Raw genomic sequence first — 24,970 nt, forward strand, 5'->3', positions numbered from 1 at the left:
TGGATAGGCCTTGATAAACTGAACAGAGATCAATTGAGAAAACAGGAAGAAGTTGTGTGGAACTGTGAAAAAATAAGCAAAATATACAAACTGAGTAGTCCATGGGCCACATAAGCAATATCATGGACAATGTGAGCTGAGGAGCGCCGTGGTCCGGTGGTAGCGTGAGCAGCTGCAGAATGAGAGGTCCTTGGTTAAAGTCTTCCCTCGAGTGAAAATTTTACTTTATTTTTGCATAGTTATTATCTGTCCGTTCGTTCATTGACGTCTCTGTTTACTGTAATATGTTTAGTTTCTGTGTTTTGCGACCGCATCGCAAAACCGTGCGATTAGTAGACGAAAGGACGTGCCTCTCCAATGGGAACCGAAAACATTTGATCGCAAGGTCATAGGTCAACCGATTCCTCCACAGGAAAACACATCTGATATATACTATACGACACTGGTGACGTCATGTGCGTCACATGACAGGAATATGTTGTCGACCCACTAAACTTGTACACTTGGCGATTGGGTAAAAAGATTCTTCCACCTTGCCCGATTTAGGTTTTCTTGTGGATGTGATAATCACTCCCAAAAAAGTGATGAAAACATAAGAGTTTGTCACATAAACTGAAAATAAATAGTTAAACTTTACACTCGATGGAGGATTTGAACCGAGGACCTTTCCTTCCGCAGCTGCTCACGTTACCACGAGACCACGGCGCTCCTGTGTTCCCAGTGTCCTTGATGTTGCCTATCTTTCGATGAACTATTCAGTTTGTATGTTTATTTTTTCACAGTTCCACACAACTTCTTCCTGTTTTCTCAATTGATCTGTGTTCAGTTTTTCAAGGCCTATCCACTGTGTCAACTTATAACTAAATCAGAGGGGGGTGCGACGGGGAGGTTTCCTTGTCAGGTGATAGATGTGAAAAGGTTTCCGACGTGATTGTGACCGCGCGACGGGAATTAACAGATTCTGAATGTGGGACGTACTTGGAGCTAATGGGACATTCTATTTTGGAAATCGTTAGCGAATTGAATATTCCGAGATCCATGTGTCAAGAGCGTGCCGACAGTAAAAAATTTCAGCCATTACCTCTCACCATGGGTGACGCTTTCTCTTAACTAACTAACGACAGCGGCGGCGTTTGCGTAGAAATGTCAGTGCTAACAGACATGCATCACTGCGTGAAATAGCCACAGAAATCAATGTGGGACGTACGACGAATGTATTGGTTAGGACAGTGCCGTGAAATTTGGCGTTTGTGGGCTATATCAGCAGATGACGGGCACGAATGCCTTTACTAACAGCAACACATCGCCTGCAGCGCCTCTCCTGTGCTCGTGATCGTATGGATTTGACCCTTGACTGCTTAAAACTGTGGTCTGATCAAATGCGTCCCGATTGCAGTTGGTAAGAGCTTATGTAGGATTAGAGTGTGTGAGAGACTCCATGAAGAGACGGGCACAAGGTGTCAACAAGGCACTGTGCAAGGTGCTGGTGGCTCCATAGTGGTGATGATGTTTGGTTAGTGGGGCGCTCAACTGCGCAGTTATTAGCGCCCGTACAAATTCCCAAACTTTTCTCAGCCCAATCTCGCCACTTTTATGAATGATGATGAAATGATGAGCACAACACAAACATCCAGTTATCTTGAGGCAGGTGAAAATTCCTGACCCCGCCGGGAAACGAACCCGGGACCCCGTGCTCGGGAAGCGAGAACGCGACCGCGAGACCAAGAGCTGCAGACTCTTCATAGTGGTTTGAAATGTGTTTGCATTTCAACTCAACCAATCATTGACTGGAAGTTGTTATGTCGGCTACTTGGAGAGCAACAACGGTGGATATTTATGGATAGGTTTGCGACTTGTCACCTTCCCACATTTGTTCGCCAGTAGTTTGAAGAACATTTTGGAGAATTCGTGCGAATGGTTTGGCCACCCAGATCTCCCGACATGGATCCCAGCGAACATTTATTAGTGATAATTGAGAGGTCAGTTCGTGCACAGAGTTCTACACCGGCAAAACTATGTTCTGCACGGCAATAGAGGCACCATGGATCTATATTTCGTCAGAGGACTTGCAGCGGCTTGTTGAATCCACTTCGCAATAAGTTTCTGCAGTACGGCAGGCAAAAGAAGGTCCGACGCGACATCTGGAGGTGTCCCATGACTTTTGTCACATTGTATATATCAATGATCTCCCACTAAAGATGACACATGACTCAAAAATATTTCTCTTTGAAAATGAGAGACGATCTGGAACACAACATAACTTTTGTAGCTAACAGGATAGGAAATAACATTAGCACATGGCTTTCACAGAACAGACTATCGCGTAACTGAAACTAAACGACTGTATACAGCTTCTGCCACGAAAGTTTTGTAATAACAAAATTAAAATGTCGAAGAAGGTCAAAAAGTAAATGAAGCCTACTATTTGGGCTCGTATGAGGTGGATAGAAGACTTTCCTAGAACTATCATGTTCAAGATATTGTGCAGAAAATACATGCTACAATGATAAGAGCATCGTTGCCTTCATTTTAGACACAATGTCAAAACAACATAACTTCCAGAGTACGATGCTGAATGGTGAAACTTAGGCTAGGAGATCAGTGGGGTTTATTAATGACCAACGCATAATTAGTATCGGATGTATTTGACGTAGACCATATAATAGAATTTTCCGTACGAGTGAGAACTGAGAACTGAAAAAAAAAAGAAAAAGTGTCGTGGTAGTGACTCTCTCTCTCTCTCTCTCTCTCTCTCTCTCTCTCTCTCTCTCTCTCTCTCTCTATATATATATATATATATATATATATATATATATATATATATACGTGTGTGTGTGTGTGTGTGTGTGTGTGTGTTGTTCGAGAAAACATATGAAAACACGTCAGACAATATCTATGAGGCAGTAAGTGGCAGTTTTCTGGGTTATTCTCTCTGAGTTGCCTGTTTGTCTCGAAATGCACCTCTCCAAGAGAAAGAAGCACTTCACTTACTACAACGAAAAAGTTTCCAAATGTGACTAAAATTGACGTATTGAGAAATATGGGTCGGCGCAAGCTTCATTAAGGAATCACGTCTTGGTAAGACATCGCCTACATCAAAACACCAGTGGAACATACTACGTTGCTACAGGCGGCAAAAGCTGCGTGTCTAGTGATGGAGACCTACTACACAGAATGATTTTGATGAATGAGGACAAACTGCAAGAGACGAACACTGAGCAATATACATCATATTTCCGTGCGTTTCTGAACAGGTACACTTTCTTGATTCCAAAGATAAAAGACCTGTGAAAGTGACCCTGATGTCAGTACAAGGAAGGTGGGCCTCCAGCATGGGGTAAGCCAGGCGACAGTGTGGAACACTCTCCACGACGAATGCTACAGTCCGTACCACATACATCGTTAGCAGGCATCATTGCCTGTAGACTTGCCTCCGTAGCGACTGTTTGGTCGCTGGTTAGCCGCGCAGACCACCATGTTGCTGGAATTTCTATCATCCATTCTGTTTACAGATGAGGCTCCTTTTACGAGCGCCTGTATCGACAATATTCTCAGAATCTATCTCTGGCTTATGCAGGTTGTCAGTGGTATGATGGCAGCGAACTGTCAGGACGGGTTCACCCTCATTGTGTAGGAGGGTTTACTGGCGATCACCTCGTTGGACTGGTCATCCTTTCGCAACAAGTGAAAGGCGAGGCGTATTTGCGCTTCCTGCGGGTGGTATGAAGGGGAGTGTGGCTATTTCATAATGATGCTCTAGCTCCCCGCCCTTTTGAGTGCCGAGGTAAAACACAAGTACAGACACAACATTCAATTGCCTGCTGTGTTTCCACGTCTGACTTCAGTCCTTTGTAAGTTTCCTATGTTTAATCTTCTAAACTGAAACAAGGTTAAACTGAACTGCTATTCGTAATGACTAGTGTATCTGTGTAATAATCGTTAACAAGGCACGTGGTGTAGTTATCGAAGTACTGTCAAATAAATTAGACGCCAAAACTAAATTGTATAATTATATTTAATAAATTAGCTTCAACAAATTTACTTAGAAAGCCAAAAATGTAAACTAAACAACCAGTCCTGTGAAACTACATATTGGGCAGGAGTGAACAGAGCTACAATGCATGACGTCGAAGTAAGTGGCTAGCAATCCCGACACACAAGGTAATACAATCAAAATACTCTATAATATGCTAATAAAATTATGAAAGAATAAATAACCAAAATATTTCTATGCAAATGTGCTGTCAATTTACGTACACAGACCAACTGAACAAAATTCAAATCACAGAAAATGGATATACGAGGCCTGGAACTTTAATAGTGGCAACTATTTATTTACAGCTCGTACAAAACAGATACGTGTTTCAAAGTTTAACTGACCTTCAAAGTAGTCACCAACAATGTGCATAACCCGTAACCAGCGAGGTGGCAGTCTTAGGGTACTCTTAGCGGTGCCAGTTGAGTTGACAGTTCGAGCTGCGTGGTCTAATGCCCGACGAATTTGTAGCAAAATGGTTCAAATGGCTCTGAGGATTATCGGACACATCTGAGGTCATCAGTCCCCTAGACATAGAACTACTTAAACCGAACTAACCTAACGACATCACACACATGCATGCCCGAGGCAGGATTCGAACCGGCGACCGTTGCAACAGCGCGGTTCCGCACTAAAGCGCCTAGAACCGTTCAAGAGGTGTGCATAAAGTATAAAGTACCCCCTCCCTCCAATCCTCCTCCCGCACTTGGTATTGCGAGGGTCAAAGGACCCGCTTTATTTCCTGATTGTAAATTTGACTTCAGTTTACTAACGTTAACAGTGGTGGAAGGATGGAATTCTTTTTGTTGTTAACAAAGAAAATGTTAGCATTATTTCTGTATTGGAGCGTATCCCCCCTATATTCTCCAACGAGTCATTAGAAATGGACACTGGCATTAAACACGGCGAACATCCATCGCCCGTGAGCGCCCGTGGTGTGGGACACGCATAAATTACGCGCAGCATCCCGGAACGTAAGGCAGCGGCGGCGCAGATAAGAGTTCCATTCCCGGGCGGAATGTCTCCGGGCGGCCGTTTGCCGTTTTCGCGCTGGAAGCACTTTCTTTCGCCAGATGTTATCAGCGATATAAAAGTGGGCAGCGTTTCTTCCTGGCCAGGCCTCGGCTCACCAGCGCCTTAAGAGCGCCGGGGCCCGAGCCGCGGCGGCATAGTAATAGCCTCGCGAAACGCACTCGTAACTGTAGCCATAAATCACCCGCGGCACGCGAACACATGCATACCTGCCTACCGGCCGCCGCCATCGGGGTGAGCGGTTGGGAGGGGGAGATGCAGGGGCTGTCGGCGACTGCGAGTGGCGGTGTGGGGAAAGGGGAGGGGGGCAGAGGTGCTCTCGTGGCAGTGCAACACGACTGGGAGAGAGATGGATGTTCCCAGCACTGAGGACCTGCATAAAACGTGGATGCAAGTAATATTGTTGGACACAAAGTTTATTTTTTAAAATAATTTCTTCTTCATTCACAGTAAAGGAATGTGGGTCGTTAATTCAAATCCATCGGTGCACACTTACAACCCAGGGCAAATTATCGAATGGAAAATTGACTTTTACAGGAGTGCTAATACCAGAGAGTCAAGGGAAGGGCCGGATGGAGTAGCCGAGCGGTTCTAGGCGCTGCAGTCTGGAACCTCACGACCGCTACGGTCGCAGGTTCGAATCCTGCATCGGGCATTGATGTGTGTGAATTCCTTAGGTTAGTTAGGTTTAAGTAGTTCTAAGTTCTAGGGGACTGATGACCTCAGCAGTTAAGTTCCGTAGTGCTCAGAGCCATTTGACCATTTCAAGGGAAGGCAGGATTCGGTTACGATTGTGGACAGGGCCTTATTCAGCTACTATTGGTTGTCTATTACAGTTACACACAATTTATTTTAAAGAACTAATTCGAGACTCAGCAATAAATAAAAATACTACACGTTATTAATGAAGGAATAAACAACTGTGTAAATAATAGTGTTTTAAGTGAGTTACAAATTAGCAAATCACCATTAAATACAGATACAGCTGATAATGTTCTAAAAGCAAGCCACTTTGATCACGGCTGAAGGCCTTACACGCCAAGAATGGCAATAAATTAAGAACTGTTTAAGAACTCGCTGCAATTTACAACTTACAAGTATTCAAATATTAAAGGTAAGTCGCCACAAACACTGCAGGAGGCATCAGACGCAAGGAATGGCAGTAAATAAGGTATTAAGCCTTACTGCTAAAATACAAATACCAAATTAGAATTTCAAGGCAAATGACGACAATCACGGCTGAAGGCCTTACACGCCAGGAAGGGCAATGATATAAAAAATTAATAAACCTACTGTAAAACAGCAAATACAATAGCAAAGGTTAATTAAAGAAACAACTGATCACAAAATGGGTGAAACCAGATGATGGTAAACTTTAACACAACCCTTAACATCCACTGAACACTACACTGCAAGATTTATTCTAGAAGGTGACCATAACTATTAACTCGATATATATATATATACATATATGTATATATATATATATATATATATATATATATATATATATATATATATATATATATATAACCTTCATTAAAGGCATTACAAGGTATTGTAATAAATAGTATAAAAATAAAACACAAAAGCCAGTACTTAAGTCCCTTAAAGGGTACTGAAGCAGATTATACCCGCAGAAGGCGTGGACTGAAGGAGCGTTACACTGAACTACTAACATTCTGCGTGGTGTCTGTTTGTTCTAAGTCGTGTCTCCCTACCACTTTCTCGCAACGACGCTCGGAGCGTGTTTTTTAGGGAATTGACTAGTTTGAACCTGGGACCTGTTGCTGGTAAGGAGACGCCAGACCGCATATGACATGTAGAGTTCAGAATAGTTCAGTGAGACTAGCGATGATACAATCAAATACTTAATAATTTCAGCGTCAGCTCCACTGCACTCCCTGTAAAAGAATCTTAACACTAACTAAATTTAGTGGAAGGGATTCAAGGCTTTCCTATATTTAGTTAGCTGGTAAAATAACGTCGAAAAAGCAGTCAAGTTTACCATTGGAAATTTTATTCTACTCACAAATCATTGTTTATAAATTGCACTATTGATAAAGGGAAATATTTTAATAAAGGATGATAAAAACCAACTGCGTTCAACGAAAATGTGAACGAATATTCCCTGAATGGGTTTCCAAGTTCTACAATGGATCGAAGGATGACCTATGCCAAATCACATCTATAATTTAGGTTTAAATTAAGTTTCACAAAAGAGAAAACTATCAAAATGGTCTACAGTGACCCTCAGTTATCTTCAATTACTAATTTAACTTGTCGTAAATTACAGTGGCTGATGTGACTTCTCAATAATTATATAACAGAAAAATCATCGCGTTTCAGATTTTTACTTCAAGTGGCAAATGTGAACACCATGAGATTTAATTGACGATCGACACTAGTATTAAGTAAAAAGGGGATGTAACAGATGAGACTTCTACAGTTCTGAGTGAAGCCTTATGCGCTCAAAATGCGGCATCGCGTGCGTTCATTACCTTGTCGGTGTTTAGGCAGCGTCAGGGAGCGGCGGGCGGCGCAGCTCCACACACCTCGCCGCCTCGGAAGCAACTCTCACCTAACTTCTCCTTACTACTATTTACCGAAGTTGGTTTAAAAAAAGCTATCTGGCTGTGTTTTCAACTGACCAATCAGGGTCTCAATGTTAACCTTAAGCTCCGCCTACAAAATTCTGTCTATCCAAAGAGAAACGTTATATTTTTCATGGTGGGGCTATGTTTTTTAACGTTTGCAACGTAACAGAGACGCGAAAAAGTCTCACACTAAAACTTACAGCTGGTGCGGCCCTTTTAGTGTTATCGTAAGATCTATACTGTTCTTCTGGGGGGCTCTATCTTTTAACATGGGCTGGGGGTGATTTTGGCGGTCGGCTGGCGACGTGGGTGTCCGTCCCTTATCGTAAGGCCTTCTGGCTTAACACGGTTCTGCTCTCGGCTTCTGTTCTCGTTTCTCCCATCGGAACTGCGTCTGTTTCACGGTGGGAAGGTACGACATGCATTTAGGCGTTCTTGTGTTAGTCTGTGGTGTTCCATTTGCTCACTCGTTGATCGTATTACTTTGGTTAATTTAATGTCAGGATTTATTCGGAGCTATGTGACATACTGCCGGATTTGCTTATTATGTCAGGGTTTTCATGGAAGGAGTTGGATTTGCCTGACACCTAACAAACTACTGGCCTTCAGACCTCTTTATAGAATACACATGTCTTACAAGAACCAAAAGGCCATAGACAGTGCTCCAGGAATCGACCTCTGAGAAGGTTCGGCAACAAACACTTTCGCGAGCGATGAAATGGGCAGCCAAGACTTGCATTCACTTCACAAGATGGTAACTCAGACTAGTGGGAGTCTAACGAATGACTAACGATAATCTTGCTGAAGGTTCCTATCGCCCGATAAACCAAATGCAACGATGTAACAATACGCCAAAGCCGGAACCGGCGGTCTGCACAACGTCCCCAGAATACTTTGCTTAGAGCGCCCGGAACGAGAAAGGAATCGGTACCACAAGAGTGGAAGAATCGCCAACCGGCCTACGGTTAAAAAAGCTGTCAAAACTACACGCCTTACCGGACAGCAGCGGCAATGCGAGGAAACGTACACTGCCGTTACATACACTAACCCATGGGGCAGGTAACTGGGGCGTTAGCGGCCACCAGGCAAGATAAATTACCGCTGGTTGAACAAATTGTAACAAGTTGAACGCAGTAAATAGTAATGAGATGTCGAGGAAAGCTAATCAGATCCGCCTTCCCCAAGCACTCCACTGCCTGTTCTTCACCTCGGTGACACTACTAGCAGCAACAGGCACCCAAGTCACTGGAGAATCGAGAGATATCACAATGGTGGAGGTGTCTCTACTTGGATTGAAATGCTCTCATCATAAAGGTTGCTGGATCCGGTTTACGACGGGGTCATGCACCCTGGTGACCACAGCCCTTCCATCTGGCAGTAGATGTGTGCCGCCAGCGGTCGCAGCGTGTTCTGGCACAGCGTGGAGCTGGCTCCTTCTGAGTCCCAAACCGAACTAACCCACTCACACGACCCGGACAAAACAACGACGTCGCTCCAAAGATAGGGCAACAGTTACTACATATCGGTAACCACCGCTGCTGCCACTAGCGTAACCATGCCAACTAAACGATCGCGTCTGGCCTCCAACAGAGGGCGAAACCTACAAACAGCACCAACGCGAGCCACAGCACGACTCAAGTGTGACAAGGATGCAAATCATCTCTTCGCTGCAGGGTGTATAAAATACGAGCGGTATTCAGTGATAAACAATGAAACACGTTTCTTTCTGAAAGCAGATTACAATACGCCGTATTATTTCCCACCCTTGGCTATAAAACCCTGTTTTTCAACCTAATCTCCGTTCGATGCGAAGGCCTTACGGAATATTACTGGGTGGGTCTGTAGTCACACATGGTACCACTCTACTGGTCGACGTCGGAGCCAACACCATCCTGCATCAGTAACTTTCCCATGAACAACGTACTGTTTCCCACACAGTGCATTCTTCATTGAATCAAACAGATTGAAGGGCTGTAGGGTCGATGAGGAAGAACAGTCCAATGAAATATTGTGAGCTCTTTATCGGTTGCGCAGTCTTGTGTGAGGCCTTACGTTGTTGTGGAGAGGGAAAAGATCGTTTCCTCTTTTTTTGCGAATAAGTAGGTTCTTCATAATCCCGTGGTATCGAAGTACACTGCAGAGTTGATCACTGCACCATTATGGGGGACATCAAACGGAATAACTCATTCAGATTCCGAGAAGATCCTGGCCGTCACTTTACCGACTGATAGTGCGGCTTTGAACTTTTTCATCGTACGAGTTGTGGTTTGGCACCACTTCATGGAGTGCCGTTTTGTTTTCGTTTCGGAGTAATGAATGTATGGTTCATCGCTTGTGATGATGTTCGAAAAAACTTGTTACCATCAGGCTTGTGATGCGCGAACAGTTCCGCGCAGACGGTCCTTCGTTGCTCTTTATGGTCCTCTGTTACGCGGCCAGTTCTGAGCTGCCGGCCTGCACACAGGTGATCGGAGAGCTTTGCGTGACGTTATTGCGATCATAACAGACGCGTCGCCCAACAACTCACAATCTTTTTCTTCACTTTCAGGTCTCCGTAGATATTCTGCAAGGATCTACGAATATCAGCGATGCTCTGGTTTTCCCCCAAACGAGACTCAATGACAACACTGCTTGGAACGCACCTACGCTACAGACGCCATCTTTAAAGCTACGTATAGCGACGCCATCTGTCGGAACACCATGAAACTATAAGGGCTGAATCGGGAATATTCCACGATGTAGCACAACAAATTCCCCATTATTGACCGAAATTGTCCGAGAAAAACGTGTTGCGTCACTTATTGAATGCCCCTCGTTTATGTCAAACTTCAGGGACATATTCTTCATATCAAAGCATTACAAGTTAGGTAGAACTCCATTAGTTTGATGAAGCCTAGGGGCACATCATCAAGTACATGAGTAGCTTCATGTCTGAGAAACTGTAGATACGTTTGCGGGAAGATATCTTGAATAATTACAACCCCCACGTTGAGGCTAAATCTGTGTTGACTTCTCGCACTTGATATAGGTTTTCACAAACCTAGATCTAACTGGTAACTGAAGATCCCATCACCCGAATTGACAGACTCATCAGCGAATGATGTACATGCTAAGAAATGCAGAAACACGACACAGTGCCCGAACGTGTATTGACAGATGGACATTCTCGGCTCGATTTCTGCCTCACATATTCATTACACCCGCTGAAGGCGATCAGGCACAAAAGATTTTCATGCAGAATGGATCATCATGTGCTTAACGATCTCATTTCTTGCAATTATCCTTGTACTAGTTGATGGAGATTCATCCACACAACCCGTTTTTCAAGCCGACGCATTCGTACATCGCGTGGTGCAACTCCTGATCATACACTATGTGATTAAAAGTATCCGGACACCTAGCTGAAACTGACTTACAAATTCGTGGCGCCCTCCATCAGTAATGCTGGAATGCAATATGCCGTTGGCCCACCCTTAGCCTTGATGACAGCTTCCACTCTTTCAGGCATACTTTCAGTCAGGCGCTGGAAGGTTTCTTGGGGAATGGCAGCCCATTCTTCACGGAGTGTTGCACTGAGGAGAAGTATTGACACCGATCGGTGAGGCCTGTCACGAAGTCGGCGTTCCAGAATATCCCAAAGGTGTTTTGTAGGATTCAGGTCAGCACTCTGTGCAGGCCAGTGCATTACAGGGATGTCATTGTCGTGTAACCACTCCGTCACAGGAAGTGCATTATGAACAGGTGCTCTATCGTGTTGAAAGATGTAATCGAATACGACCACACGATAACACCACCGCCTCCAGAGTTTTCGGTTGGCACTACACACGCTGGCAGATGACGTTCACCGTTCATTCGCCATACCCACACCCTGCCATCGAATCGCCGTATTGTGCACCGTGATCCGTTACTCCACACAAAGTTTTTCCACTGTTCAAACGTCCAATGCTTACGCTCCTTACACCAAGTGAGGAGTGGTTTGCCACTTACCGGCGTGATGTGTCACTTATCAACAACCGCTCGACCATGAAATCCAAGTTTTCTCTCCCCCGCCTAGCTGTCAGATTATTTGCAGTGGATTCTGATGCAGTTTGGAATTCCTGTGTGAGGGTCTGGATAGATGTCTGCCTATTACTCATTATGACCCTCTTCAGCTGACGGCGGCTCAAAGTGTTCAAATGTCTCTGAGCACTATGGGACTTAACTTCTGAGGTCATCAGTCCCCTAGAACTTAGAACTACCTAAACTTAACTAACCTAAGGACATCACACATATCAATGCCCAAGGCAGGATTCGAACCAGCGAACGTAGCGATCGCGCGGTTCCAGACTGAAGCGCCTAGAACCACTCGGCCACTCCGGACTGACGGCGGTCTCCATCAGTCAATAGACGAGGTCGGTTTGTACGCTTTTGCGCTGTAAGTGTCTCTTCACGTTTCCACATCACTGTTACATCGGAAACAGTGGAACTAGTGATGTTTAGGAGTGTCGAAATCTCGCGTACAGAGGTATGACACAAGTGACACCCAATCACCTGACCACGTTCGAAGTGCGTCAGTTTCGCGGAGCGCCCCATACTGCTCTCTCACGATGTCTAATAACTACTGAGGTCGCTGATATGGAGTACCTGGCAGTGGGTGGCAACACAATGCACCTAATATGAAAAACCTACGTTTTTGGGTGTGTCCGGATACTTTCGATCACATAGTGTATGAACCTGTCGGTTGTGAGAGTTGTTGGCTTCTTACCAACTTCTTGCGCAAAGTAAGACAGAGTTGAATTACTGCGTCTGCATTCCAACTGCTACATATAGTGCATTTGGGTCATTTCACACATTCAGTATACCGTTGCGATTTTATGGTAGAAGCTGCTCTAAAACAGAACAAATGACGATGAGACAAAAACATACAGATGTCGTGACCAAGTGTAAATAAGATATGCACATTTGAGATATATTACATGACCAGAACTCATTAAAGAAAATTATTTTCAAGCCTGTCTAAAGAAGGGTTGTGACCCATCTTCTTTTGAAATTTTTTTAATTTTTTGATGTCACGAACAAATCATTAGAGTTCCTGACACATTTTTTATATAGCCCTGTATTGAAAATTTACGAAGACACGGCACAACATACCTAATTAAACACGTACTAAAAATCGGAAAAATAAAACTAAGCACGCGTTTTAGGCAGAAAAGAAATATACGTCACTTTTGATCTGTACAAGAAGAACAGCCACAGTTCCTAACCAATACAGGGGAACGATTGTGAAAATGGGATGAAATTAGATTCCAAATGATGCCATAGTTGTCAGAATATTAACTTTAAATTGGTTTCGTTCAAAATAGTTGCGTTTTCACAGGCTCTAATTTACTAAGTCAAGCAAACTTACGAATAAAGTAATGACTTACGAGAAATGCTGAAAGGAATCAAAAAGCTGCTTTTCTGTAGTTCACAATCGACATGGTAGATGAATATGTAACCAGCTAACTCATATGTAAATTACCTGTACTCTAAAGGAAGAAAATGCATCACAAAATGCACGAAAGGCTTCAGTAGTGAACGAGGTGTAAGACAGTTGCAGTTTGTCAAACTCTGTACTTCGTCCGGACGTGGCAGGATGCCTTATTCGGATAGTGTCATGAAGCGGATATGGTGAACTTTGTTTTTCTCATATCCGTTAGTCGTCGTCATCATGAAGCAAGAAGTGTCCTGCGTTGCTGGTTGTTCCAAGTATCTAGTTCCCATAGGTAATTTTTATGAACGCAAATTGCTGAGGTCAGTTGCAGACTAATCCATACATCAAACAAGAAAATGGAGGATCAGTCTATATCTTGACTGCAGTTTCTGTAGGTGCGACGAATAATCACCGTGTACAAACGAATGCTTGAACGTTACATTTAGATATTTCAGATCGAGAAAATACGGTAACATTCCTATCAATATAAATATACAGACAGACGCACTGATTTTGCAGACACTTTTAGCCGTAATAGCAAATACAGAATATTATTCACAAAGACCTATCCCCAACCTTACAAATACGTATCAAATTAATAATTTATGGGATTTTGATTGAAGAAACCAAAGTGCCGAGCAATGTCTGTAGCAAGAACTGAAATTTACTGCTTTAAAACAACGCTTTTTGGTGAAGGTAGTTACTTCAGAAAAAAACTGTGAGGTTTGGTAAGTACAAAGGAATAATAAGGAGGGAAATGAAGCCATGTCTTGAAAAAAGCCCCGATCTAAATATGTACCTCGTAATGACGCCAAGTCACTGATTTTATCTTGAAGGCATGAAATGCAAATGAAGCAACCTTGCAAGTGACAGGTAATATAACATTCTACTAATATCACATATTGCGTAAGCCGTTATCATGTGTGGCACGTCGCTGTTACCTAGTAGAAGACGTTATTGTGTGCGCCAGGTCACGCGTTGTGTTCGTCAGGAGAAGATAAATGATGTTTAAATTGCAGAGTTCAGCGATTCTGTCACTCCACCCATCTCTGAAACGCTAGCTCGCTGGAGACTGGCCGTGTTAAGTCGTAAATCGGTTTCCCTCCGTCGGATCATCTTCAAAGCTTTGAAGTTTCATTTAAAGATCTAGGGATTCAATACGATATAAAATAACATAAATTGGTTATTATTTGCGCTGGATACACATGAATCAAGTCGAAGTGTATGTCTCCATCTGTAACTTCTGCATTGTGCCATGGACTGAAATAAAATTACAAACAATTGTCACTCACACACAGAGTCTTCCCAGGGTGGCGTGGCTGATATTCAGGCGTATGACAGGAACGATCATGCGGAGCAAAGGAATCAAGTATACGCATACCTCAAAGCTATGAGCAATCGCTCAGTAGAAAAGATGTGTAACAACGTAACAAAGATGAACAAGTGCTTATAGCTCTTTACGTATGCGCTTTAGAGCCCATGTTTACTGGTCGGCCGGCCGGGGTGGCCGAGCGATTCTACGCGCTTCAGTCCGGAACCACGCTGCTGCTACGGTCGCAGGCTCGAATCCTGCCTCGGGCATGGGTGTGTGTGATATCCTTAGGATAGTTAGGTTTAAGCAATTGTAAGTCTAGGGAACTGATGTGATGACCTCAGATGTTAAGTCCCATAGTGCGTAGAGTCATTTGAACCATTTTTTACTCGTCTTTTTTTCTTTTTTTGTCCATACTACCATCTCTAAAAATATGTAAAGCAAAGAACTTCCAGTAGAAGATATTTTTGTCACAGTACTGAAGGTGAAGAACACGTTTACTTGACGATTTTATTTCGAACAATCGTTCCTGCCAAATCTCTGAACACTGACCTTACCTCCTGGCTAAAAATGGTTCAAATGGCTCTGAGCACTATGGGACTTAACATCTTAGGTCATCAGTCCCCTAGAACTTAGAACTACTTAAACCTAACTAACCTAAGGACATCACACACATCCATGCCCGAGGCAGGATTCGAACCTGCGACCGTATCAGTCGCACGGTTCCGGACTGCGCGCCTAGAACCGCGAGACCTTTCCTCCTGGGACATCAAGTTTTCGGATTACGACTCATCGAGTAGCACCATGCTTTGTGGTTTAGACGCGAATCTTCTATTACAATCGTGAATTACTTATTAGATATTTCCGTATTTTAGGAAAACCAATAAGGAAAACGTGTGGATAGTTCCCTTAAATTCCGCCTTCATCCATTTACATCATTGTGCTGATCATGACCAACTCCACATAGAGTACAATATCTCTTCCGAAAATGCTGTGCCCGCATCTCGTGGTCGTGCGGTAACGTTCTCGCTTCCCACGCCCGGGTTCCCGGGTTCGATTCCCGGCGGGGTCAGGGATTTTCTCAGCCTCATGATGGCTGGGTGTTGTGTGATGTCCTTAGGTTAGTTAGGTTTAAGTACTTCTAAGTTCTAGGGGACAGATGACCATAGATGTTAAGTTCCATAGTGCTCAGTGCCATTTTGAAAATGCTGTGAGAGGGTACACAGGGCGTGTGCTTCTGTAATAGCTATAGCTGCACCTCTGTTTTTCTTAGTTCGACACTCCAACGGGCATTGTGTAAGTGGTCGTGTGTTTGTTCCAGTACGGCCCTTGAAGACTCGGCTGCTGGAGAGGCCGAGTGTGCTGGAAGCGGGGCAGACGGTGGTGCTGGAGTGTGAGGCAGTCGGCTCCAGGCCGGAAGCCGTCATTTCCTGGTGGCGGGACAACTATCAGCTAGACAGAGGCAAGGTCAGTACTCAGACGACCGTTTTATGCACAACCGCAAGGGGAATATCTTGTGCTCAGGCTAAGCTATTATGTTTCAAGTCTACCAGTTTCTCCAGTGAAGTGTGTATTTTTTCGTGTCATCAGTTTCTCTCCTTTCTTCTTTATAATGTCAAAAGTACTCTTTCATGCTAAGAATATCGGTTTTTTTGTGGCGGATAGCCTTATTTATGGCCCTGAAACATGTGGTTTATTTCAATAGCTCCAACCCCCAGTGCCCAAACGCTTTACATATTGTATGAGTTCTACTCAGCTGTTTTCCGTGAACGATCCATATTAGGGGCGTAACATTTAATGCCTCTGTTACATCAAGTGATGCAATACGTCAGGTCCTACTTCCTACAATAATAAAAGCTTTGCCGCTCTACAAAGTGTAATCCACTACAATCAAGGAACAATATTTGTCCCTACTTCTCAGAAGATTCGTAGGACTCTCCATACAGTTGATTGTGGAATTTGCAGCTCTCTGCTAGCTCTGCTAGTCGATTTTTCCTGGGCTGCGAACAAATGCTTGCTGGATGCGTGCTACATTTTCATCACTCGTTCTCGGCCGTCCAGAACTTTTCCCTTTGCAGAAACACCCATCCTCTGTAAACTGTTTATACCAACGTTTAATACACCACCCATCAGGAGGTTTAACACCATACTTCGTTCGAAATGCACGCTGAACAACTGTCGTCGATTCACTTCTGCCGTACTCAATAACACAAAAAGCTTTCTGTTGAGTGGTCGCCATCTTAGCATCAACTGACGCTGACGCCTAGTCAACAGCGCCTCAAGCGAACAAATGTACAACTAAATGAAACTTTATAGCTCCCTTAATTCGCCGACAGATAGTGCTTAGCTCTGCCTTTTGTTGTTGCAGAGTTTTAAATTCCTAAAGTTGTGGTTTTCTTTTTGAATCACCCTGTATTATATAATGTTTCGAAGGAATTCTGAAATACAAATTCGAAGCTTTTGCTTCTGAAGCATCACAGAGTCATGCTTCGACATACATACTGGCAAGGAAAGTTCAAGTAGAATTGCAGTCACGTCTTGTTATAATTCTCCTTCGTCATAGAATACACAATTTTTCAAGGTATAAACGGGCATCTATCTTACATTATGGATCTGCTTGAAGCACGGAAAAATACTTGATGTTTCTTACAGAAGAGGAATCGAAATTAATTAAGAAGTATCAATATAATCCTCTTATGAAACCTATGGCTTCAGGCAAATACAAGATAAACTATTCCAAAGTGTTTTCAGGAAACACGAAAACCTTTAAAAGTGTTCATATTTTATGCTGTTGTGACAGAAATTAATAATTTACCTAAAAAGACGAGCGAGTGTCATTGACAACTTTTTTGTTCCCTCTTCCATAGTAAATTAAATGGCCGAAATATGCGTAAAGTTATCAGTAGTGAACAAGCAGTGAACAATACTCTTATTTTCAAATACGCTTGTGTGCAAAATTTATATGTTAAGCCCATTAAAGTGTATGTACTGAATTGTTGAATTTAATATTCGTTTCATCATGTCTGTTAACGATTACCTGTGCTCGCTCAGAAGTTCTCTTTCTCAAATAACAGTTGATTGATTCCATTCATGAATCTTGGGCCCTCTATCAACTGACGGCTAACCAAAACCTATCTTTTTCAGTGGTATAGATCTCCAAAGCACTGATGTGTGATACATTGTTAAGGTTACGAAAAAAAAGGCTGGTGTCTTTTCACTTTTTTCTGATTAAAAATTTCTAATTTTATTAGGCAATTCCTCAATTCTTGCGTCGGAAGTCGTTATTTTTAGAGTTCCGTGTCTCACTCAGTAAAAACGAAACCTTCATAGGACCACTTTTTGTCCATCTGCCTGTCTGCCTGTCTGTCTTCTGTCCTTACGTTCACATCACAAAACTGAATATTTGCGTATCAAGGGAAAAAAGTGTTTTCGTAGTTCGTTTTCTGATTATCAGTCTGTCCGCCCTTTTTTCAGAAATGGGCAACAATATAAAGGTCAAATGTGAGTCACATTTTTAAATCTGTAGTCACTCTATTTGCGGTATAATAAAAGTGAGTTTCTACGTCAGTGCAGTCAGAAGGCATTGTGATTTATGTCACATACTTTGACGCTCGCAAAATGACTCATCAAAACTTATAGGGTACTTCTAATTGATCTACAATGATGAAATTTCGCAAGAGGTAAGTTTTCACAGTACGAGTAGATAAAAAAAAAGTCTGAAAATTGTTAAGTTGTATTTACATACCACGAGAATTTTTTTATTCATTTGTTATCCGACGTCAGACTAGCAATTAAAACAATCAGCAGTTCGGCATTCATGCAAATTGCGACCCAATCAGCCTGAATGGAGAAATGCAGATTATGATAATAAAGGTCACCTGCCCCGTGCACGTATTCTACATCTACATCTACATCCATACTCCGCAAGCCACCTGACGATGTGTGGCGGAGGGTACCTTGAGTACCTCTATCGGTTCTCCCTCCTATTCCAGACTCGTATTGTTCGTGGAAAGAAGGATTGTCGGTATGCCTCTGTGTGGGCTCTAATCTCTCTGATTTTATCCTCATGGTCTCTTCGCGAGATATACGTAGCAGGGAGCAATATACTGCTTGACTCTTCGGTGAAGGTATGTTCTCGAAACTTTGACAAAAGCCCGTACCGAGATACTGAGCGTCTCTCCTGCAGAGTCTTCCACTGGAGGTTATCTATCATCTCCGTAACGCTTTCGCGATTACTAAATGATCCTGTAACGAAGCGCGCTGCTCTCCGTTGGATCTTCTCTATATCTTCTATCAACCCTATCTGGTACGGATCCCACACTGCTGAGCAGTATTCAAGCAGTGGGCGAACAAGCGTACTGTAACCTACTTCCTTTGTTTTCGGATTGCATTTCCTTAGGATTCTTCCAATGAATCTCAGTCTGGCATCTGCTTTACCGACGATCAACATTATATGATCATTCCATTTTAAATCACTCCTAATGCGTACTCCCAGCTAATTTATGGTATTAACTGCTTCCAGTTGCTGACCTGCTATTTTGTAGCTAAATGATAAAGGATCTATCTTTCTGTGTATTCGCAGCACATTACACTTGTCTACATTGAGATTCAATTGCCATTCCCTGCACCATGCGTCAATTCACTGCAGATCCTCCTGCATTTCAGTACAATTTTCCATTGTTACAACCTCTCGATACACCACAGCATCATCCGCAAAAAGCCTCAGTGAACTTCCGCCACATTTATGTTATAGAAATTAAAATGCTCTCGCGAGTCTTAGAATCGCTGGGATCGATATCCCTCCAGTATCAGTGCCGATAACAGGCAAAAATAGACGAGATTCTCGAGTACCGAAATGTATGTACTGTCTGTATACTTATTTAAGTTTATTCGGAACCCTCAGCACGCGAGTCCTACTCGCATCTGGCCAATTTTACCAAATAAATCTTCACTTCGCACGCAGATAGTACGCTACTCTGATGCGTAGTTAATTTACACACCTGCACAAAGAAAAGAAACTATTTATTTTGGTGTATTTCCAGTTATTTCATGCTAATAATCCCAACGCAAGACGTTGTACGCTTTTCTCGTAAGTGAACAACGACCGAGGTTGTTCGCGCTCGGTCGTAAACAGGTTCTGTTATCCGATATTCTTCTCTTCCTGTCTTGGCTTGCGTCTACCTACCTTGCGGTCACTTTCTCGCCACTTCGGCCGACTAATGTAATGTTTTCTAAAGACGCATTGAGCTAAGGAAATCGAACTAAACAAACTGACATCATAAGATAGTCAATGAATTTATCGAGCAGATATAATAATAAACTGACATCATAAGATAATCAATGAATTTATCGAGCAGATATAATGGTTCTTTGTGTACATTATTTTAAGTATTTTATGTAGCGTGCGCAACTCGTTAAAAAATAAATAGTGAACAAATAAAAATGAACGGTTCCAGAAAAGGAAAATAGTTCGCAAAGATGGGTTTTCCTGTCTACAGTGTTTTATTATTTTGAGCTGGAATTCCCTATTACGATCTGGGACCACTGATTCCTGTTACCGTGAATATGAACCATTCATAGTAACCAGCTGTAGCCCTTACTTCATTATTAGTGTGCAGTGGATTCACCTGTCATCGGAGATAACAACAGCCGTAAGCAGAGCGGTGCACATATATGTTCCTGATTTGACGAATTCTCAGGCAAACTGTCGCACTTCGATTGACTTGCTAAATCACCGGATCTTAATCTCTTAGAAAGTATCTGAGGATACTTTGGACAGCGGGTGGATGTATCAATCAAATTCCCTGTAGTTGGATAGGACTAAGGGTTCTAATGATGAAATAATGCCTGAAAATGCTTGTAGAATCTTGGTGCCGACCTCAGCCCATTGTCAAGACCAGAGACAGTGTAAGACGTCATTTGCTTGGTGCCTTCTCCGGGAGAGTCCCACGTATTCCAGATGTGTTTATGAAAACATTGTTGCAATGATGTTGGGTGCGGTGATTCAGTGCAAATGAGGATTAGTTCACTGTAAGCATCAGTCTTTACTGAGCAGGTGGAGGGCGTCCTAAGAGAAATGGCCCATAGTTGGGATACGACAGTAATGCTCATTTGAAGCAAAAAACTTCATATTTGCATATGCCCTATTGAGCTGGTTTCCGAAATAAAAAACAATTATATCTAGAACACTAAAGGCAGGAAAATGTTACATTTCTACTGAACTATCGTAAAGTTTACTGTTCCACATTATATTCAAAGGAAGTTATAATATATAGGCTATAAATTAGTTAGTTAGAGATATTAAATCTACAGTAGAATGTTACGTACCAAATTAAGTACAAATTCTTGTTTTATATCCTAACGTAGTCGCAAATTTTAAGACGATTTAGTAATCTAGGTTAATGTACATTTGTTCTTGGGATAGCGGCGAGCATGTGCGTGTCTTATCCACCCAACACACTGACGTTTCATTCTAGCCGAACCAACATCGTCTCTTTCATTCTCTTTGCTCGGCACATCTTTCTGCCATTGAACTAGCCCATTCATCGAGCAGTTGTCCTCAGTGTGTTGTGATTCAAGTAGTGTGAGGGATTAAGAGCGTATCAGAGGGAGACCTTGGTTAACTGTGTTCGTACAAGCGCTGCGTAAAATTTCACACATTTGCGCTAATGAAGAATTTGCTGATATGGTGTACGTTTATGACTCTTGTACGGAAGTGCTGCTGCATGTGTGGAAAAATGTATCAACGCTTTCCGAAACGTCGAACTGCTAATCGTAGAGTGTTTAGCATATGCAGGAAAAGATATTCGTCCAAGTTCCCATTTTCGTCTGAACGCGGGAACAGCAATACATTGTTCACAAGATGCAGTGTAGCCCTACAACCAGCACACGACGACTTTATGAACCTATCGATGTAACATGAAAAGTACACATTTCACATACAGCTTGTCCACGATCTTCACATTGGTGACACTGCTACAAAACTGGAAATTTATCACTGGTTGAATGACAATCCCCACCCATGAAACATGGACCTTTCCATTGGTGTACTGTGCTGGTACTGCGAACGGTTGAAAGCAAGGGGAAACTACAGCCGTAATTTTCCCCGCGGGCATGCAGCTTTACTGTATGGTCAAATGGTGATGACGGCCTCTCGGTTAAAATTTTCCGGAGGTAAAATAGTTCCCCATTCGGATCTCCAGTTGGGGACTACTCAAGAGGACGTCATTATCAGGAGAAAGAAAACCGGTCTTCTACGGATCGGACCGTGGAATGTCAGATCCCTTAATCGTGCAGGTAGGTTAAAAAGTTTAAGAAGGGAAATCGATATGTTTAAGTTAGATGTAGTGGGGATTACTGAAGTTCGGCGGCAGGAGAAAGAAAGCCTTTTCTCACAGGAATACAGGGCTATAAATACAAAATCAAATGCAACAGCAGGTTTAAAAATGAATAAAAAATAGGAGCTTGTGTAAGGAACTACGAACAGCATAGCGCAGTATTGTAGCAAAGATAGACACGATGCCCACGCCTACCACAGTAGTACACGTTTATATGCCAACTAGATACGACGGAAAGGAAAACTAATAGTCATGGGGGACTGAAATTCCATAGTACGAAAAGAAAAATTTGGAAATTTGTGGTAAAGTCTTATGGGACCAAACTTCTGAGGTCATCGGTGCCTAAAACTATACACTACATAACCTAACTTAAACCAACTTACGCTGTGCACAGCACACACACCCATGCCCGAGGGAGGACTCGAACCTCAGACGACAGATAGAAAAAAGAAGACAAGGAAATGTAGTAAGTGAATATGGACTGGGGGTAAGGAAAGAAAGAGGTATCCGCCTAGTAGAATTTTGCACAGAGAGTAACTTCTGGTGGCTAACACTTGGTTTAAGCATCATGAAAGAAGGCTGTATACGTGGAGCAGGCCTGGAGACGCTGGAAGACAGAGATTTAGGAACCACGTGTTAAAGTTTAAGACATTTCCAGTGGCAGATATGGGCTCTGACCATCTGCGGAGCAAGATGTATGCGACAGGTGAAATAACCTCAGACTTCAAGAAGAATATAATAACTCCAATCTTAAAGAAAGCAGGTGTTGACAGGTGTGAAAGTTACAGTACTATCAGTTTAATAAGCAACGGTGGCAAAATACTAACACGAATCCTTTACATACGAATGGAAAAACTGATAGAAGCCGACCTCGAAGAAGATCAGTTTGGATTCCGTAGAAATGTTGGAACATGTGAGGCAATACTGACCCTACGTTTCTAACATTTGTAGACTTAGAGAAAGCTTTTGACTGTGTTGACTGGAATACTCTCTTTCAATTCTGATGGTGGCAGGGGTCAAGCGAAAGGCTATTTACAATTTGTACAGAAACCAGATGACAGTTATAAGAGTCGAGGGGCATGAAAGGGAAGCAATGGTTGGTGAGGGAGTGAGATAGGGTTGTAGCCTATCCCCGATGTTATTCAATCTGTATATTGAGCAAGCAGTAAAGGAAAAGAAAGGAAAAATTTCGAGTAGGAATTAAAATCCATGAAGGGGAAATAAAAACTTTGAAGTTTGCCAATGTCATTGTATTTCTGTCGCAGACAGAATAGGACCAGGAAGAGCAGCGCAACGAAGTGGACAGTGTCTTGAAAGGAGGATATACGCTGAACATCAACAAAAGCAAAACGAGGATAATGGGGTGTAGTCAAATTAAATCAGGTGATGCCGAGGGAATTAGATTATGAAATGAGACACTTAAAGTAGTATATGCGTTTTCCTATCTGGGGAGCAAAATAACTGATGACGGTGGAAGCAGAGAGGATATAAAATGTAGACTGGCAATGGCAAGGAATGCGTTTCTGAAGAAGAGAAATGTGTTTACCTCCGGTATTGATTTAGCGTCAAGAAGTCTTTTCTGAAAGTATTTGTATGGAGTGTAGCCACGTATGGAATTGAAACGAGGACGACAAATAGTTTAGGCAACAAGAGAATAGAAGCTTTCACAATGTGGTGCTACAGAAAAATGCAGAAGATTAGATGGGTAGATGATGTAACTAATAAGGAGGTACTAAACAGAATTGGTGAGAGGAGGAATTTGTGGCACAACTTGACCAGAAGAAGGGATCGATTAGTAGGACATGTTCTGAGCCATCAAGGGATGACCAATTTAGTACTGGTGGGCAGCGTGGAGGGTAAAAATCGTAGAGGGAGACCAAGAGATGATTAAAGTAAGCAAATTTATAAGAATGCAGGTTGCAGTAGTTACTTGGAGATGAAGAAGCTTGCACAGAATAGAGTAGCATGCGAAGCTGCATCAAACCAGTCTCTGGACTGAAGACCACAACAACAACAGCAACAACAATTAACAATCGTTATTTGCTTCCACAGATTTTTCTCGCTTATGAAGCAAAGTTATGGTATGCAATAAAAAATACTCGTAATAATCATAGATGGTCGCTCTAGAACCCGCATACTTCAGAGGAAACCAAGTTCCAAGTTCGTTTATCGATCAATATTAGCTACAGTATGATCCCTAAAATGTTTGTGGATTCAGTGACTTTAGAAAATCGAATGACGGAACAGAATTACGTGCATTTTTGTTGGACACCTTGGGGACGTTCCGTTGACCACGAGGACTGCAATGTACTTTAAGGTTGACGGAAACCCTTCACATTTCACCAGACATTGTGAGGGAATATGCAGACCACTCTTATTCCAACTGCTGTATTTCTCATTTTAGTACAATTAACTGACTACCAAGATCTTCAGATCTTACTCCATTAGATTTTTGTGAATCGTACTGGATAAAGGCAAAAGGTGAATACTCGCGATGAATCGTTTGGTGGCATCGTGGATGATTCGGCCCTTAGGCTTCAAATGGAATGTGTAGAGGCAGTGAGACACAGAGACGAAAACAATACGTTCTGTCAAGAGTGCGCAACTGCACATTCGAACATTTATTGTCATCTGTATAACAGTTGTTGTATGACGTGCACGAAATGGTCAGAGGTCAAAATGTGAAATAGTATGTATCTCTCAACTGATACCTTGTGAAACGCAGTAATTCGTTTGTAAGTGCGACGATATACTGGATAATACTGAAGATAGATAATAAAGTACATTACATGTGTTCTGTCACGGAAACCCTTCGGAATAGTGCATATGTTCGTATAAAGAGTTTTGCTTCAATTTCTCATTTCTGTCATATTCCTGAGTATTATCCGTTCTTCCAGGGATCCCCTACACAATTCGTATAACGACCATAAACGTCACCATAAAATCAGTTTTTATAGTATGATACTTGTTATTATGAGAGTTATAATGTGGTATAATTTCTATGTTAAATATTATTTAATGTGTCTCTTTTGTAACCTCCTGGAGAGTGTTGTAGGAATTTCGAAGAGCAGACCAACGCTGTCGAAATATTTTGGTAAAAATATCACACTTCCAGTAGTGTAAGAAAGTGATGCTACGTTATTATCAGTTATTAATTCAGTGTGTTTTAAATACTCTGAAAAACGCTTGACACTTTAATCGTCA

At 42.5% G+C, this 24,970-nt stretch overlaps 1 protein-coding gene across 1 annotated transcript in view; it reads left to right on the forward strand.

Moving 5' to 3' along the window:
* LOC124796117 (hemicentin-2-like) overlaps positions 1-24,970 on the forward strand; it is a 790,202-nt gene that overhangs the window by 583,026 nt on the left and 182,206 nt on the right. Inside the window, exon 6 of the mRNA XM_047260206.1 lies at positions 15,751-15,896. Coding sequence (XP_047116162.1) covers positions 15,751-15,896 — 146 coding nt within the window. The remainder of the gene's footprint in view (positions 1-15,750; positions 15,897-24,970) is intronic.

The sequence above is a fragment of the Schistocerca piceifrons genome, chromosome 4 (genome assembly GCF_021461385.2).
Source record: "Schistocerca piceifrons isolate TAMUIC-IGC-003096 chromosome 4, iqSchPice1.1, whole genome shotgun sequence".
Classification (NCBI taxonomy): Eukaryota; Metazoa; Arthropoda; class Insecta; order Orthoptera; family Acrididae; genus Schistocerca; species Schistocerca piceifrons.